At 38.3% G+C, this 18,486-nt stretch overlaps 1 protein-coding gene across 1 annotated transcript in view; it reads left to right on the top strand.

The window, feature by feature from the left end:
* Positions 1 to 18,486, top strand: part of RASA1 (RAS p21 protein activator 1) — a 67,398-nt gene that overhangs the window by 28,978 nt on the left and 19,934 nt on the right. Inside the window, exons 6-10 of the mRNA XM_063453706.1 lie at positions 8,474 to 8,505; positions 12,024 to 12,076; positions 14,429 to 14,579; positions 17,329 to 17,407; positions 17,590 to 17,707. Of these exons, the coding sequence (XP_063309776.1) occupies positions 8,474 to 8,505; positions 12,024 to 12,076; positions 14,429 to 14,579; positions 17,329 to 17,407; positions 17,590 to 17,707 (433 nt within the window). The remainder of the gene's footprint in view (positions 1 to 8,473; positions 8,506 to 12,023; positions 12,077 to 14,428; positions 14,580 to 17,328; positions 17,408 to 17,589; positions 17,708 to 18,486) is intronic.

The following is an 18,486-nucleotide window of genomic DNA, read 5'->3' as shown; positions in this document are numbered from 1 at the left end:
TTTGAAAATTACATTTGCCGCAAGTCCTGGGTTTTCATTTCTACCTTATTCCACAAATAATTGTCTGTTAGTCCACCTATTGTACAGTGCTATAGAATATGTTGGCACTGTATAAAGAATAATCTTAATCCAATGTTTAGCTACTAAACACCTAATTTACCCCAGTACTAAATGTAACCCACCTCTAGTCCAAACTAATCCTAAAACACCCAGTGTAACCAAATTCTAAATAAACCCCACTCTAACCCTGAACCCAATAATCCTAAACATCCCTCATACTGTAACTTTATTTATAACGTAAACGTCTCTCAAGCTTTAAATCCTCTTAACACTAAATGCACTCTATGCAATCTTACCGACGTTAACCCATTTCTAACCTTTACCCCTTTTACCCTTACCACTTCTTGCTATACTCACATATTCTAGCACAACATACTACACGCAGAAATATACACACATCTATTTATACATGCAGTTGTCGAAAATAAGTTTTGTCTTTTTATTTTTGCTTGCAGATTGCATTATGCCTGCAGTGGCCAGTTAATAATGTCATTATACTTATTTCGTCTGCCCTTTTTGGTTTTGGGAGTAGGGAACGTTTTAGAATGTTGTGCCTAATGGCACCGAACATGTACATTTAGCCGTGTTGGGGATCTCCAGACAGTGTGCCATTCTTGTTTACACTTTCTAGGTGCAGTCTCCAGTCAAAGTACTAGTCAATGAAAGAAGCACTCAAGGACATTAGTACAACTTATAGGGCTGCATGAACATTGTTTCAACATTTCAGTCCATTTTCTCCGGTTTATCAAGAAATCCCTGAGTTGAACGTCTGTCTTGCCCAAGATATGAATTTAAAGCTGCTTCTATACATTATGTACATTCCTATACATGCTTATCACTCATCTGACTTCACTAACTTTCCTTCTCTGCTGGAAGGTGATCTTGGTTCCATTGACTGATTAAAAAAAATACCTCCACAACTCTGCATCTTCCTCCTACTTAAAGGGACATTTCAGACCCCTAAATCAATTTAGCTTGCTGAAATGCTTTGTGTGAAGAGTATGCCCTCTTTACAAAATGTTCAGATTTAAATAGAAATCAGACCAACATAAATAAATGGTTACTTCCTGGTCATTTAGCTCAGTGGAGCTAAACACCAGAGGCAGCAATTGTCCAGTGCACCCGCCTTGCACTTGACTTGAGACTTGACTCATTGAGCTGCAATTTAATGTTTGTGATTGGAGAGTCACAGAAAGTCTCAGTGGGGTTAGAATGGAAGGTACTTGCAAAATGCAGCAGAGAAGAGTAAAACTGTAGTTTTGCTGGCTGTTTTTAGATAAACATGCATAATTAAATGTGCCTGTTTTCATTTGGGATATATTTTGATCTTTATTTTTTTGGTGTTTAGGCAGTGGAATGTCTTTTCAAGGCTGTCTAAGTCTCAGCAATGTTTTTCTCGTGTTGCCCCATAATTTGCAACACCATGCAAAGGCTACTGTAGCCTCCCTTACTATGTTTTCATAACTCATCCCATGAGTTTAAAGCATATTCTATAAACACCAGCTCTCATTTTTCAAATCTACATCTGACCAATACACCTTCTCTGTTAGTCTGTGGTGTTCTTCATTTTCACCTTTGTTTTATCAATATGTTTCTGTCTGTTTAATTTATGTCAAACTGTCAAAACCTTTGATATGTAAATAATATAATATAGGTTTATAGAGCATAGAAAACGGAGAGAGAGGTTATGGGTGTGAAATAGATCACCTCCAAACCTCAAAGGGAGGTTACAGGGAGTAGTAGGGGCTTAACCCCAGGTAGAAAAATTAAACAGAAAGAAAGAAATGGGAAAAAGAAAATCCGCCCCTTAGAAAGTGGGTGGAGTCTATTCCCATTTATTGGCTACTCCCTTTAAAGTACAAAGTCACATAAGTGTGGTAATAAATCTTTAATCAACGTTAAGAGTAATTTTGGCTGGTAACAATTTTACCAGAAAAAATAAATACATTTTATTATCAAATACACCCTACAAGTGTTTAAAGTGAAAATATAAATACAACCACCTATTAAAAACCTGGAAGGTTGCTCCAATAATAAACACCCCGATATTGGCACAAGGAGCCTAGATGGATAAGTATCGAGAGCCCTTTAAAAGGATCAAATAAATGACATCCATATCTCCTAATCGGGGTGAGAGTACTGTCTATTCTGGTTCCAGCAGCACAGAATATTATGGATACTTGCTATAGATGCAGCAAAATAAAGTATTCTGGTTTTAGTATCACAAACTAGTATGAATACTTGCTGTAGAGGCAGCACGTAGAAAGTGGAGAAAAATAGGATTTGCCGTAGTTAGTCAAAAGGGGGGGGGCATACAGGTGAGTTCGAAGTGACCTATTGGAGGTCTGCTAGAAGACCACAGAGAGAGCTTCCCAGCAGGACCTAAAGGTTTTCAAAGTAACGTGCCTGTAAATGCCCTGAAACTAGCTGACAATTCCCCCACCAAATAAACTGCTGCTTCAAGGCAGCCTAGCAGTATCCCTCAAGCTTGCATAGTGAGACCAGTGTAGACAGCGTAGGAGCCCAGGTAAGTAAATTAGCAAATCAGCCCATCTGCTCGACGCGCGTTTCGGCGTTTCTAAACGCCTTTGTCAAGAGCTAACCAGGGAGTGGTCCCGGACCTGTTTATAAAGGGGGTCCACTATACTCCTCCCCTCGTTAATCCTCCAATCCGTCGTCTCGAAATTAGGGGTTGGTCTGAGTGGGGTTCCACGCCCACTCTCTTCCCCGGACCAATCCTGGAGGGGCGGGGGGCGTGTGGAAAGGTAGGGGGATCAGTGCTAAACAACTCTGATGCCCGTCCGTCTGTGTACCGGAGTAAGGACGGTGAACAGATACATATGGATACAAAGTGTCCACATTATGTGTTAGTTATCACACACAATGTAGACATAAGTCTGCCGTAGTCTAGGGAGCTACAGGAAGCCATATGGACATATCAGGGCGAAAATATTATCGCTCCGTCCAAAGAGAGGGGCCAATTCTCCCATAAGTGGCATGTCCCAGTGTAGGGGTCTATCCACTGTGCAGTGAGGTCACCGTCCACATTGTAGCACCTATAAATGCAGTTTTTTGTTGCAGTACTAGCAGTGCCAGAACGATGTGTAAATTAGGCAATAGATGAATGTTCCCTTGATCCGGTAGCTATAGGGATATGTTGTCAGTGTTGATCCCTAAGTAGGGAGGGACAGCATAGATAGACATCGCTGGTATTTGAAGATTATTACTACCATGAAATGTGTACGTAAAATGATCACTATTAGTAAGGAAACACTGAATAGTGCTTGCCGGTTAAGTAAAAATAATAAATAATACAAGGAAAAGAAAATGAAAAAACAAACTATATACAAGGGCTGGTGCCTTATATGAATGGGGAGAAGGAAAAACCCTCATTTAAACCCCTTGGGTGCAAGGTTTTAAGTTTGTAGATCCACCTACATTCTTTTTGGCGTAGGATTTTATCATAATCACCCCGTCTTTGTTCACGCTTCACTAATTCCAAGCCACAGAAACGTATGTCTTTAGAGGACCCGCCATGACTCTCTTTTAGATGTCTGGAGATTGGGGTATCAACACGATTTTTTGGGGACCTAACGTGTTCCTTAATACGTTCTTTAAAGGCCCGGAAAGTTTTACCCACATACATCATTTTTCAACTGCAAGTGAGAAGGTATACTACCCCCATTGAATTACAGTTGAAGAAATGGGAAATTTGGTAGGTTTGTTTGCCTTCACTGTCACTTATTTTCTTTGAGTCTCTAAGAATGTATCTACATGCCACACATCTGCCACAGGCATATGAGCCTGTCGGGACCTTCCGTCCCAGCCAAGTAAGATTTAGATTTTGTTTAATCGTGAAATGGCTGGGAACCAAGATGTCCCTAAGGTTCCTGCCTCTGCGGGCCGTTATGGTGGCTTGGGGACACAGTACATCTTTGAGATGGGTGTCCTTTAGGAGGATAGGCCAGAATTTCTGTATAGAATGTTTGACTTCATTCCAGCCGGTGTCAAAAGTCCCTATCATCCTGATTATTTTCTTGGTAGTGTTCTCAATACAGGGTGATTCTGTCAATAGGTCCTCTGTCAGTTAGGAGCGCCCTTTTATAGGCTCTTTTAAGGCACCTATTAGGGTATCCCTTCTCCTTAAACTGTTGTCTCAGAGTTTTGGCTTTCAGTTGGAAGTCCAATATATCCGTGCAGTTGCGCCGTAGTCTGAGATATTGTCCAGTAGGGATGCCCTGTTTCAGAGGGCTAGGGTGAAAGCTATCCCATTTAAGTAGGGAATTAGATGCCGAGGGTTTCTTGAATAAGGTAGTTTTCAAGGAGCCATCGTCACAGACCGAAATGGTTAGGTCCAAAAAGTTTAGATTTGAGCCCCCAAATTCTGCCGTAAATCTAAGATTGTCGTCGTTGATGTTAAGGAGGGACACAAAATTATCAAATTCCTCACAGGTACCCTGCCACACTATGATGACATCGTCGATGTACCTGTACCAAGAGGCAATCTTGGGTCTAAAGCGAGAGAGGATGTCAGAAGCCCAAATTTGTTCCTCCCACCAGCCCAGGTGGAGGTTGGCATACGATGGCGCACAAGCTGTGCCCATCGCCGTACCTCTCACCTGGTGGTAGTATTTATTATGGAACAAAAAGTAATTGTGAGACAGTATGAAGTTGAGAAGTTTTAGGGTGAAGGTGGTGTGTGCTTGGTATTCGGGCCCTCTTCTGTCTAGGAAGTGTTTAACGTGTTCAATCCCCCTTTGGTGAGGGATGGAGGAATAGAGTGCCTCCACATCGAGACTACACAGATTTGCGGTGGGTTCGATTCTTTGGTTTAGAAGCAATCCCTAATGTATGAGGGTAGGCGTTCCACGAAAGGTCTAAGGATCTGGTCAATATAGAGGCTGCCATTCTGGGTTAGGTTGTTAATCCCAGAAACTATTGGGCGGCCTGGTGGATCCTCTAGACATTTGTGGATTTTGGGCAGGCAGTAGAAGGTTGCTATCCTAGGCTGACGGTTGAGGATAAAGTGGTATTCCCCATCCGATAGCAACCCTCCACTGCGGCCTTCATCCAGAATCGCTTTATAGCTACTGAGAAAGGTGTTGGTAGGGTCGGAGGGGATGATACTATAGGTGTCTGTATTGCTCAGAACCCTCTTCACCATTTTCTCATAGTTAGATGTATCCATGACCACAACACTGCCCCCCTTGTCTGCCTGCTTGATAATCACGTCATTGTTGTCTTTGAGTGATTTCAGCGCAGTCTGTTCCCTCTTGGACAAGTTGTCATTAGGGAGGGAGTGGAGGTTGTTGTGTTCTATACCATCAATCTCGCTTTTGACGGCTTCAAGGAATAAATCAATATTCCTGAAGGATGACAAGTTGGGGGTAAAGTGGCTTTTAGGTTTTAATTCGGTGTGTTTAATTGATGATTGTAGGTCATTTTCATCAAGGAGAGAGACTAGAGTGTTAAGGCATTCGATATCTCTGCTAGAGAGGCCTAAGGATTTAGCTTTCTTTTCTTTGTTCAGTTCGTGAAATTTATGTAATGCCAATTTTCGTACAAATAAATGTAGATCTTTGGTCCACATAAATCTGTCGAAAGCTGGAGTGGGAACAAAAGAAAGTCCCTTCCCCAAAATATTGAGCTGGAATTCATCTAATTGACAAGATGATAAGTTAATTACTTGCAATTTAGGGGTATGGGCAGTTGTGAATTCAGAATCAGGTCTTAGTAGCGTCTCCTTCTTCCCCCTCTCCTCCCCTCTCTGTCTCTCCCTCTGTCTCTGTTTCTGGATTGAAACCGTGTTTGGTAATTGGGGAGTTCTTCCTGTTGGCTTATTTCTAAAAAATCCACCCCTTTTTTTAAAATGCTACGGGGATTACTAGTATTGGGAGGAGTTTGGGTTGGAAGTTGTGAGTTTGAGGGTGTATTGTTAGAATCAGGGTCAGAGGAATCATAATCGGAGGTTAAGTAGTTTTCAGAATTCCGTCTTAAGCGGCGGGTGGGAAAATTGTAAATATTACCTGTTTGGTAATCCCTAGAGTCTCTAAGGAATTTCTGATGTTTCCTGAACTTAATTGATTCCTGATATCTCTCCAAGTTTAATTTAAGTTTGCTTTCAAGTGGTGGGAAGATGGATTCACCTTTGAACTGATTGAGTTTCTCAATTTCCTCTCCAAGTTTTAGATTGGTATTCTCTAGTTTTGCTTTTTCAAAGGTGCAAATGATTTCCATAAACCTCCTAGAGCAAATCCCTGCTGAGAGTTCCCATTCCTTCATAAAGTCAGGGTTCTCTGTGTACGCTGTCGGGATATTTCTTACTCTAAGGCCCCTCGGGATCATATCCTTCTTGATATAGTTTTCCAAGGAGGATATTTCCCAACAAGTCCTAATTTGTTGTTTATATGTTTTTGTTACTGCATTGAAGGACTGATTAATATCAGGGGACACATAATTGTTCTCAAGGTTATCGTTAGAGAATACGTTTTCAGCGTCTTTGCACCAGGTGTTAAAATCCTGTTTATTAGATAAAAAACCGGCCATAGTATTTAAAGTGATACGTAACCTAGGTATTGAAACCTTAAAATTTATATATAGAAAACGGAGAGAGAGGTTATGGGTGTGAAATAGATCACCTCCAAACCTCAAAGGGAGGTTACAGGGAGTAGTAGGGGCTTAACCCCAGGTAGAAAAATTAAACAGAAAGAAAGAAATGGGAAAAAGAAAATCCGCCCCTTAGAAAGTGGGTGGAGTCTATTCCCATTTATTGGCTACTCCCTTTAAAGTACAAAGTCACATAAGTGTGGTAATAAATCTTTAATCAACGTTAAGAGTAATTTTGGCTGGTAACAATTTTACCAGAAAAAATAAATAAATTTTATTATCAAATACACCCTACACGTGTTTAAAGTGAAAATATAAATACAACCACCTATTAAAAACCTGGAAGGTTGCTCCAATAATAAACACCCCGATATTGGCACAAGGAGCCTAGATGGATAAGTATCGAGAGCCCTTTAAAAGGATCAACCCCACTCGGACCAACCCCTAATTTCGAGATGACGGATTGGAGGATTAACGAGGGGAGGAGTATAGTGGACCCCCTTTATAAACAGGTCCGGGATCACTCCCTGGTTAGCTCTTGACAAAGGCGTTTAGAAACGCCGAAACGCGCGTCGAGCAGATGGGCTGATTTGCTAATTTACTTACCTGGGCTCCTACGCTGTCTACACTGGTCTACACTGGTCTCACTATGCAAGCTTGAGGGATACTGCTAGGCTGCCTTGAAGCAGCAGTTTATTTGGTGGGGGAATTGTCAGCTAGTTTCAGGGCATTTACAGGCACGTTACTTTGAAAACCTTTAGGTCCTGCTGGGAAGCTCTCTCTGTGGTCTTCTAGCAGACCTCCAATAGGTCACTTCGAACTCACCTGTATGCCCCCCCCTTTTGACTAACTACGGCAAATCCTATTTTTCTCCACTTTCTACGTGCTGCCTCTACAGCAAGTATTCATACTAGTTTGTGATACTAGAACCAGAATACTTTATTTTGCTGCATCTATAGCAAGTATCCATAATATTATGTGCTGCTGGAACCAGAATAGACAGTACTCTCACCCCGATTAGGAGATATGGATGTCATTTATTTGATCCTTTTAAAGGGCTCTCGATACTTATCCATCTAGGCTCCTTGTGCCAATATCGGGGTGTTTATTATTGGAGCAACCTTCCAGGTTTTTAATAGGTGGTTGTATTTATATTTTCACTTTAAACACTTGTAGGGTGTATTTGATAATAAAATGTATTTATTTTTTCTGGTAAAATTGTTACCAGCCAAAATTACTCTTAACGTTGATTAAAGATTTATTACCACACTTATGTGACTTTGTACTTTAAAGGGAGTAGCCAATAAATGGGAATAGACTCCACCCACGTTCTAAGGGGCAGATTTTCTTTTTCCCATTTCTTTCTTTCTGTTTAGGTTTATAGAGCAGTCGTTAGCATGTGGCTGTCTAGTTTCCCTTAGTCAGCGGTTGCAGCTTCTTTCTGCTTACAGAGCACTTGCATACATCTCATCTGATACATGGAATTGCTATTAATTGAACCTCTAATGAGGTTCAGGAGATACAATAGTAATGCCAGAATCCTAATAGGCTGAGCCACTTCTGGGTTTTTAAGTGAGCTCACTGCAGAAGCTGCAAAACCTGGTTATGTGCAGGGAATCTCAAATGCTTATCCTTATTTATTTAGTTTTGTATTTTTTTTTATTTGTTTCTATGTAATGCTTTAAAAATAAGGTCACCATTAATATATCCTGGGCTGCAACTTTAAACATGAATATAGATAAAGTTTTTTTTCTGAATCTTGACAATATGTTTTTACTTCATTTTAATTTCCATTTTTATTTTACAGGGGAGGGAGGAAGATCCTCATGAAGGCAAGATGTAAGTATATGTCTAAACCATTCTGAAATTCTTCTAACCTCATCCTGCGTTCTGTCTTTGTAGCTCACAGCAAAACCCATATCCATTACGACTTCCTGCCCCAATTGCTCCCTTTCAGCCCCAGATTATATTTGTCCTTTGTTAAAGGGGAGTTTGACCTTTAATATGGAGCTATTATTCAGTCTGCTTGGCTTCAGCTTTCTGCTCAAGGGGAAACCTGTTTTGCATTCTCTTTGATGTGGAAGAATTAGTTAGTAAATCTGTCAAGTTGTGTATTGAAATTTTTTGTCCAGTATTTTAACCCCTTAAGGACCAAACTTCTGGAATAAAAGGGAATCATGACATGTCACACATGTCATGTGTCCTTAAGGGGTTAAAAATAACTCTAAAAAAAAAACCTATCCATGAAATACAGCTTTTAAATATTCTTACATGAAATGATTGCACCTAAGCACTTTTTTTGTGAGTGGATGAAATATTTGGGAAATTTGGAACGATTGCATCAGTAAATATATATGGCATGACTTGCTTACTAAGGTAATGTAAGGTTTGCATTCATGTTCCCCACACCTTTCTGTTTAAAGTATCACTATAGGCACCTCACCACTTCATCTCATTGAAGTGGTCTGGGTGAAGTGCCTCTGTCCGCTTACCCTGCATTGTACAACATTGCAGTTTTTGAGAACTGCATTGTTTACATTGCAGGGTTAAGACATAGTCTAATGGCAGTCTTCCAGACCGTTACTGGAGGAGCTTCCTGCATTTTCAAAAAACTCTTTGTGGAAGTTGAGCAACTTCAAAATACCCAAAGGAAAGCATTGATTTAATGCTTTCCTATGGGGAAGTTACAAAGCACTTGTGATGTTTTCCGTGCATGCACATTAGGTTCCTCCATGAGCATGGTGCCGCTAGAGGAGAAGATTGGCGCTGGAATGAGGTAAGTGAAAAAAAAAAAAAATCACTTTACATGCTGGAGAGGGGGAGTGAGGCTAAAGACATATGCAGAGACACCATGGCGTTAGGAATACGGTTTTGTATTCCTAATGCTATAGTATTCCTTTAAATGTAATTGAATAGTTGGCAAGACTTGTTTTAATATTTATGTACAGTGCAAGCCAGACATATCGCAGATCTATACTGTTGATACTGCTTGCATTTTTCCTATTTGCTAATCCAGTCCAGAAGTATATGGATCATACTCCAAAAGCAGTTGGAGAAATCTAGTGTACAACAATGGAAGAAGTGGAATTAAAGAAAAAACACTTTCTAAAATGTAAATGTTGATAGAATTCTGCATATTTATTTAAGCAAAGTAATACATTGCATAAAAAGCTCCCAATGCGCTCAGTGAATTTAACACAAATCAAACATACTGTTAAATGCTGTAAAGAATAGACTCTGTTCTCTAACAAATTGCCCTAATCAAGTACTTTATTGCAACTGCTAAGAGCCTTGGAGATGCAACAGTCTCCAATGAACTCCATAAATCAGAGCTCTACAAATCCCAGATGCCAGGTCACAGTTTTGTTAGCCCTTTAGCGAACGCAGCAGGCCGGGGAGCATTGAAACCATGTCTGTTTTGCCACAGCTGGTCCCACCTCCATAGCTGAGATCCTCAATCTGTATGATCTAAGCTAAACCAATGCTTTCCCATAGGAAAGCATTGGGAGGATATTGCGCATGGGCAGCATGGCAGCAAAACACTGCATCAATGCATCTCTAAAAGGAGCATTCAGTTCTTCTATGCAGAGCGTGGAGACTGAAGGTACCATCTAGTGGCCACCTGAATGACTAACACTAGAGGTGAAACTAGGCAGCAATGGAAGTGTTTCTTACAAAAGGAAGTGTTTACATTGAAAAGCATGCCGGGACTGGCTGTAGACACCAGAACAACTACATTAAGCTGTAGTTGTTCTGGTGACTATAGTGTCCTTTTAACCCCCTTAAGGATGGCGGACGTGCTATGCCATCCTTGGGGACTCGGCTCTAAACGCCCGGGAGCGGCATAGCACGTCCCTGCCGTCCTTTCTACTTACCCAGTCGCTGGCGAACCTGCGCGGTTCAGGGACTCACCTGGCAGCCCAGGGAGTCCCCCTCATCCATTCTGGCCCCCCTGAGCCATGCGATTGCGAGGTCCTTGAGTATAACAGTACCCCTCATGTACAGGTTTTATGATGTTTTCAAAAGTTACAGAGTCAAATATAAGGCTTGCGTTTCAGTTCTTTCACATTGAAATTTGCCAGATTGGTTACGTTGCCTTTGAGACCGTACGGTAGCCCAGGAATGAGAATTACCCCCATAATGGCATACCATTTGCAATAGTAGACAACCCAAGGTATGGCAGATGGGGTATGTCCAGTATTTTTTAGTAGCCATTTAGTCACAAACACTGGCAAAAATTGGCGTTCAAATTAGTTTTTTGCATTTTTCACTCACAAATATATTATTTGTATAATAAAATTAATTTTATTTTGTATCCGCTACTTCCTTTCCTTGGGTATTAGGATCAGGCAAGGTTATTCACTATAAGCCAAATTCGGTCCATATATAAAAATTTTGATAAAATTAAGTAAAAAGAATTTACATTTATTAACTTAATAGGATGCCTTGGATTTCTTCAAAGCGTTAGCACTTTCTCCCTAGTAGGTATGAAAATATTGCAATCTCATTCAGAGCCTCACTTTGGCAAATATTTTTTTTTTTTTTTTTGCTAATTTTTTCCTGCCTAATATTACTGATTTATCTTCTTTTGTGAATGCAATCCATAGTAAAATCACAAAAATAAAAGATTGAAGGATTATTATTTTTTTCAGGCTCTGGAGGAAAATGCGACACAAACAACAAGATTATGGTGTGAAAATAGGCAGGCCACTTTTTAGACAAAACCTCGAAATGTTGGATTTTGCAGTCCTAAGGATTTCTGCTAATCTTGATCTGGGGCAATTTAATTTAACCCCTTAAGGACACATGACGTGTGACATGTCATGATTCCCTTTTATTCCAGAAGTTTGGTCCTTAAGGGGTTAAGTGAATAACCGGTGCATATGTGGAGATTTTCTCCTTGTGGCTATTTGCTGGTCTCATATCCACATGTGTAACCTTTATCATCCATGTAATGGGACTCATAAGCGAGTTATCTACTGAGGTACCATGCAAACTGTGTGTCACAAACGCAAAAGGATGCTACTGCTGTAGGGCAAATGTTGGATGTCACTGCTAGTACAATGTATTGCAAACTTTTGATATGATTTTGAGGATATATGAAAACTATTTGGAGACAGTGCTTCTGATCTCCCTAGTTTCATTGTGTCATTTTTTTAAATTGGTAGACAACACAACAACAGCGTTATCACAAAAGCTCAATGATAAATATATTTTTACTGATTCCTTTTTAAGAATCTCTTGTGAGTCTACCCTCCCCACCTTTTTAAAGTTTTTTAAAAAACAATTTGAGCATGTCTGGTGATTCAACAACTTTTTTTTCCCCTCAATCTATCATTTTCTCTACATTTGTAAAGATGGTTCCATGGAAAAATATCCAAGCAAGAAGCTTACAACCTTCTCATGACAGGTAAATGTTAATATGCATGTTGTAATTTTTTTTTTTTTTTCCTCCATAAGTTTTTGCCCCCCACATCTGCCACTTGAAACTTGGCTTTGAACCTTAATGCTAGATTATCTATTCGCTCAGTGAAGTGCTTTGCATGTCTAGGTCCAACTGAAGAACTATCTTCATTTAGCTATGCCGTGTTGCTCATCTCTTAGAAGCATTATTTATTGAGAACCATTTGAATAAGCACACTCTATTTTGCCATGAGAAGAATTAATCTAATCTGAATCATTCTAAATTAGTTTTTTTGTTTTTTTTGGTTTTAATTCATGTAACTACTTCTGCATATTCTTTTTTTTTTTTTTGGTCATTTATAGAAACCATTTTTTTTATACTAGTTATTTGACATTTCACTGAAGCATACTTTAAGCATGAACTGTTGAAAATGAACATAATTCTGTTTAGATCTGTTTTTACAGTTTGCAGATGCAAAATCTCTCCTTTTTTGACCTCTAGGCCTTTCTGATATCTGTTTTAGTGCTTTGGCTATCTGTGTATGCAGAGCTTCCAGAATTATTTGTATTATATCTTGGCACGCAAATGTCTGGTCATCACACCCTCCGTGAACTTGTAAATTAGAATTAAATATTTTTTCACCTCCTGCAAATTAGCAAAGACCTGTGAAGTTGACGTCAAAGGCTGCTAAAGAACTTCAGGAATACGCCCATTTCCTGCAAAAACATGCTTATAGCATGGACATTGGCACTATGGCTGTGAGAAATCAATAATTTATAGATGAGGGTGGGCAACGTCAGAGCTTGGCACAAACCCAGAATTCAGTCTGTAATTTGAACTCCTGCTCACACCCACCTGAATCAATTAGCTGGTTAACCTGGGAAGGAAAGTGACTCAACTCTTACTCATGTATCATACGGTAACCCTTTAAATGTTAGGGAAAAAAATGCTTACCGCAGTTCAGTTGGTTCACAGACAATTCTTGCACAATTTCACCAATATTTTTCCCCTCTAATGTACAAATAAAACATGAGTGCTTATCCAAAGGCTAAGCTTTATATAACCACTATATTGAAGTAAAGTGTTTAAATCCATGACTGCAAAGTAAGAGTCTGTTAGATAAGAGGAACACCAGAAGGAGTTCTGGACTCTTGACTCGTTGCCAGCAATGTGATAGGAACTCAGAGTAGTGCTTCATTTACTAGAGAGAGGCCCAGCTACTCAGAGGTTCATTCAGTTACACAGTTCACTACATTACATTAGTATTTTCCATTGTCACTCTCTTTGATTGGTACTAGAAGGGGCATGTCTTGCCTCTACTTTGTGAATGTAATGTACTGAGCTACATAACAGGATGATTTGACGGGTAATTGTGCTTTTTTAGTTGAGTGAAATGCAGAGCAGAGTGGCTGCATTCATAAAATTACATCTTTACCAATGGATAAAGGTAAGGAGATAGGATAGGGACGTTAATAAAAATGGGAGATGCAAAATATAAAGATGCTTTAATTTATGGTGCTTATAGCTACAGTATGTCTTGCAAATGCTTGATATTTTTACATCTGATCCAGTAATTTGTTTTATTTTTATATTGTTAAAATAATATATCAGAGGGCACACAAAAACATTTTTTTGTCTGTCTATAGCTATCGATCTATATCTCATGGTGTCAGATCAATACAATTTATTTGTTCACAAGATCATAAAATAAAATAAAAAATCCAAATGCAGTTTAGTAGACAGTGACCCCTGCCCTAGTTGTAGAAATCACATTGTAACAACCAAGACGTAGCAATAGTAAACACAATTTAACAATGTAACTTCTCTCTCAGTATCAAATTCTCTGGTAATGTCTGTTTTAATACAATTTACTTGCTCATAAGACCGTAATAATAGAATGTTAAGTAGATGTGCTAATGGTTTAAATATGTGTTCCGCTTAGCAGTATTATAGAAGACAGTATAACTTGCTTCAGCGACACAAGCTTAAGATTTGATTTGTGGATCCTGTTTTTACTTGGACATTTAAGATTAGCAGGATCTCAATTGCATTTTGGCAGTCTGGGACAAACATGGATGCTATTTGTATTGAATTTGATTGGTAAATTATGCTTCCTGTGATGAATACTCCTCCTGCATCTTAAATTGTACTGGAGTGGAGTTGAAACGATACCAAGGCCCAGAATATCAAGTACTATTCTATTAGACGTGCCAAAAAGTTACTGGTCTATGGCAGATTCACTGCTGTGAATTTTTTACTTTTCACTCAACAGCAGCTAGTGGTAATTTTGAGCCACGATAGAACAGTCTTAAAAGTTGAAATATAAAATAACTTGTAAATGTTGACTTTGATTTTTAGTTGGTCAAATTAGCAGCTTTTTGGTGAGACCATCTGACAATACTCCTGGTGACTACTCACTCTATTTCCGTACCAGTGAAAACATCCAGAGATTTAAGATCAGTCCAACACCAAACAATCAATTTGTGATGGGAGGTCGGTACTACAACAGGTAACCTCTATTACTATGTTATTAGTTGTCTTGATTATATAAAGTTAAAGACCAAATTCAGTTAATGAATATATGGCACAATGTATCTTGTAGAATTTCAAAACCTTCAAAAGCCTGGTTAAATGGGCACTACAGTCACCAAAACAGCTTTAGCCTAATGAAGCACTTTTGGTGTATATAGCATACACCTGGAGCCTCACTACAAATTAAATTACTTTGTTTATGCAGCCCTAGTCACACCTCATTTGCATGTGATTCACACAGACTTCCTAAATACTTCATGTGAAGTGAGAGCTATTATTTACATTTCCTTTACTGCTGTCTGTTTGATTTAGAAGTTATCTCATGCACTGTTAGTTGCTTGCTAGACTTTGCAGGAGCATCCTATATGTAAGTAAAGCTCGGTTTACAGAACTGGAGATAAAAACTTCTGAACTAAGTTACATCTGATTAAAAATTAAACCTTTTTATTTTCACACAGACTGTGAATCAGAAAAGAGAGACGCAGATAGGTCCGAATAGACAGAAAAAAAAGTGATTTAATTTCTGAATTACATAATTGAACAGTTAGACTTCAGAGGCATGATCTGTACACAGGCTGCTTCATTAAGCTAAAGTTGTTTTGGTGACTACAGTAGCCCTTTACGTTTCCAATAAACAGCATACCTGCCTGATCAGTAGGACAAAAAAGCAGAAGTGTATTGCTTAATTTTGAGTAGCTAGATGTAAAAATGCAGATTGCAGTGAATTAGCTTTATAATGGAAAGTACATGTGATTGAGGGCAGACTATGCTATGTATTACACATTTTAATTTATAGAGGGGATTGCGGCTATTTACTTTGGTATTTTTTTCTTAAATGAGGTATGATGTGTGAATCTTTTATTGCAACAATTAATTTAATTCAAGCAACAAAAAGTTTTAAATTGTCAGTATTACAGATTTACAATTTCAGTGATAAATTTCGCAAAAAGCTAGTAAGCACTCCCTGATTGTCTTCAAAACACGTTTTTAACACACTCTTGGCTCCCATTGACCAGTTTCAATGCAATACGAAGATAACATTGGATAAACTAATTGATGTTCTTGCATTTGCTGTAACAGGTTATGTAGCGTTTGCATTGAGCTCTCCCCAGACCATAAAGTGGCTTGTGTTCCCTTTTAGATTTACTCAGCCGTATCCCGCATAGTTGTTCTTTGGTTTTTCTACATAAAGTGACTTGTCCAGGTGCTCCCAACCCCTTAAGGATCACGGACGTACTAGGTACATCCGACAAAACGGTCTTTAAGGTACATCCGCGGCAAATATATTCCTTACCCGATCGGCGCCGTTGCTCCCGGGGGGGGAGGGGGATGCCTGGCAGCCCAGACAGATCCCCCTCGGCAAAGTAGGCCACCGCGGGCCATCTGATCACTCTGAAAGAGTGGTCACATGGCCTCAATAGGCCTCCATAGTGCTGCCTGAACTGACATGCAGTCTCCCTGCATCTGTAAAATAAAAAAAGTTATTAAATAAAGTGTGTGTGTGTGTGTGTATGTATATATAATTTGAGATATTATACATATAGTCATACGAAATGTGTTTTTTTATTAATATATACATATTAGAGTAAAATTACACGTGTGTGTGTGTGTATATTATAATTAAATATAAATTTAAAAGTAAAATAATAAATTATATGTAACTGTATTTTGATATATATATATATATCTCAAAATACACTGAGAATGAAAATATAAATATAATATCTATGTATATATAAATTAAAAATGTGAAGTGTGTGTGTGTGTGTGTGTGTGTGTGTGTGTATATATATATATTTTTTTTTTTAGAATTCTACATGTAGACTTCCAATATATAAATATATATATACATATGTATATATGTATATTTTTAAATTCTATGTGCATATTTGTCATATTTTTACATAATTAAGTCATTTTGATTGCAATTTTAGTGACCTGCCTGACAACCCAGGCCAAAAATCCAGATAATTTAATTTGCTAGCACTGTATATAACCCTGTAACTTTCCATGGCACCCTAAAACCTGTACATGGGGGTACCGTTTTACTCGGGATACATCGCTGAATACAAATATTTGTGTTTCAAAACAGTAAAACATATCACAACGATGACATTGTCAGTGAAAGTGACGTTTTTTTTTGCATTTTTTACACACGAACAGCACTTTCACTGATGATATCATTGTTGTGATACGTTTTACTGTTTTAAACCACTAATATTTGTGTTCAGCGAAGTCTCCCGAGTAGAACACATGTACAGGTTGTATAGTGTTTTTGAAAGTTGAAGGGTCAAATGCAATGCTTGATTTTCCATTTTTTTTCACATTGAAATTTGCCAGATTGGTTATGTTGCCTTTGAGAGTGTATGGTAGTCCAGGAATGAGAATTACCCCCATGATGGCATACCATTTGCAAAAAAAGACAACCCAAGGTACTGCAAATGAGGTATAGTCAGTCTTTTTTAGTAGCCACTTAGTCACTCTGGCCAAAGTTAGCGTTCATAATTGTTTTTTGCATTTTTAACACACAAACAAATATGCTAACTTTGGTTTGTGTTTGTGACTAAGTGGTTACAAAAAAGGCTGGATATACCCCATATTAATTACCCTGGATTGTCATTCTACTGATGATGCATTAGCCAACTAAGCTATCTCACCGGCATGTAATTGGTATGTAATCTATATAACTTTCGAGGAAAATAAAAAACAATTCTGCTTTTTAACAGAATTGACGACATCATAGAGCACTACAGAAAAGAACAAATTGTGGAAGGCTATTATCTAAAAGAGCCTGTCCCAGTGCAGGTAAGAAACAAACTTGCTATTTAAATCTTGGTAGTGTGGAATGTGTTGAGGTTTGAGTTTGTAATAATTTTATGAATGTAATAAATGTGCATATGTCTTGTTAGAAGTAACAATTCTAATTTTTAAACTGCAACATTTGAAGACTGATTTAGTAATAATGACGCCTGTTATTTGTTTACCAGCATCAAGAGCAAGTATTAAATGATTTGGAAGGCAAAGAAATCTACAACACAATAAGACGCAAAACAAAGGATGCATTTTACAAAAACATTGTCAAAAAAGGCTACCTTCTGAAGAAGAGTAAGACTGGTTTTATTTGTAAATACTATGATATATGTGCGTCTGTATTCATTATTTTACTTATTGTCTTTATGAATAAGGATTCAATTTTGATCTTCTTAGGCATCTCCTCAAAGAAATTGTGCAGCTGGGAGGATACATTTTAAATGTAATCATAAATTGTATGTATTATTACAGTTCTAGTGAAATTATTCATTCAAGCAGTAGGAATTTATGGGAGTATATTTTAAAGATGGAATTATTTGAGACTTGTAGGACAAAACCAGGAATGTGGAGAAAAGAGTGATTATAGTGTAACTGTTGTGCAGGGCAGATAGGAAAGTTACTCTTTGTAAAATGGCCAGCCAGTAATACAGCAAAGAAAAACATTTTAGTGTAGTAAAGGAGGTGAATAGTTCCCATCTTACAAAAAATAAATAAAAATAAATGTGTGAAGCAAAATAAGGGCTTTGTGTGAGCAAGAAAGAGGTTATACTCCGATATCAAGAAGATAATGGGCTCTGTTAGAATACCAGGGATAAAATAAATTGGTGAACTTCATATACGATCAGATTATTTAACCAGTAAAGATGAATTTTAGTGGCTCTTCATATAGCATATGTTTAAATATCTCTAAGGTTTTTGATTAATACATACTATCTTGCATGAATCAACAAATCCATGTCTCCAAAGTAGTAAAAAAAAAATTCAACTTGGCCTCAGAATTGCCTTCAGTTGCTCAGGAGAGATCAGAAATACCCCCCTGTGGCTAGCTCCCTTAACACATACTGCCCTGTTTT

Source organism: Pelobates fuscus, chromosome 5 (genome assembly GCF_036172605.1).
Source record: "Pelobates fuscus isolate aPelFus1 chromosome 5, aPelFus1.pri, whole genome shotgun sequence".
In the NCBI taxonomy this organism is placed as follows: Eukaryota; Metazoa; Chordata; class Amphibia; order Anura; family Pelobatidae; genus Pelobates; species Pelobates fuscus.
The sequence above is the reverse complement of the archived record's forward strand: the minus strand, read 5'-3'. Positions and strand labels throughout refer to the sequence as shown.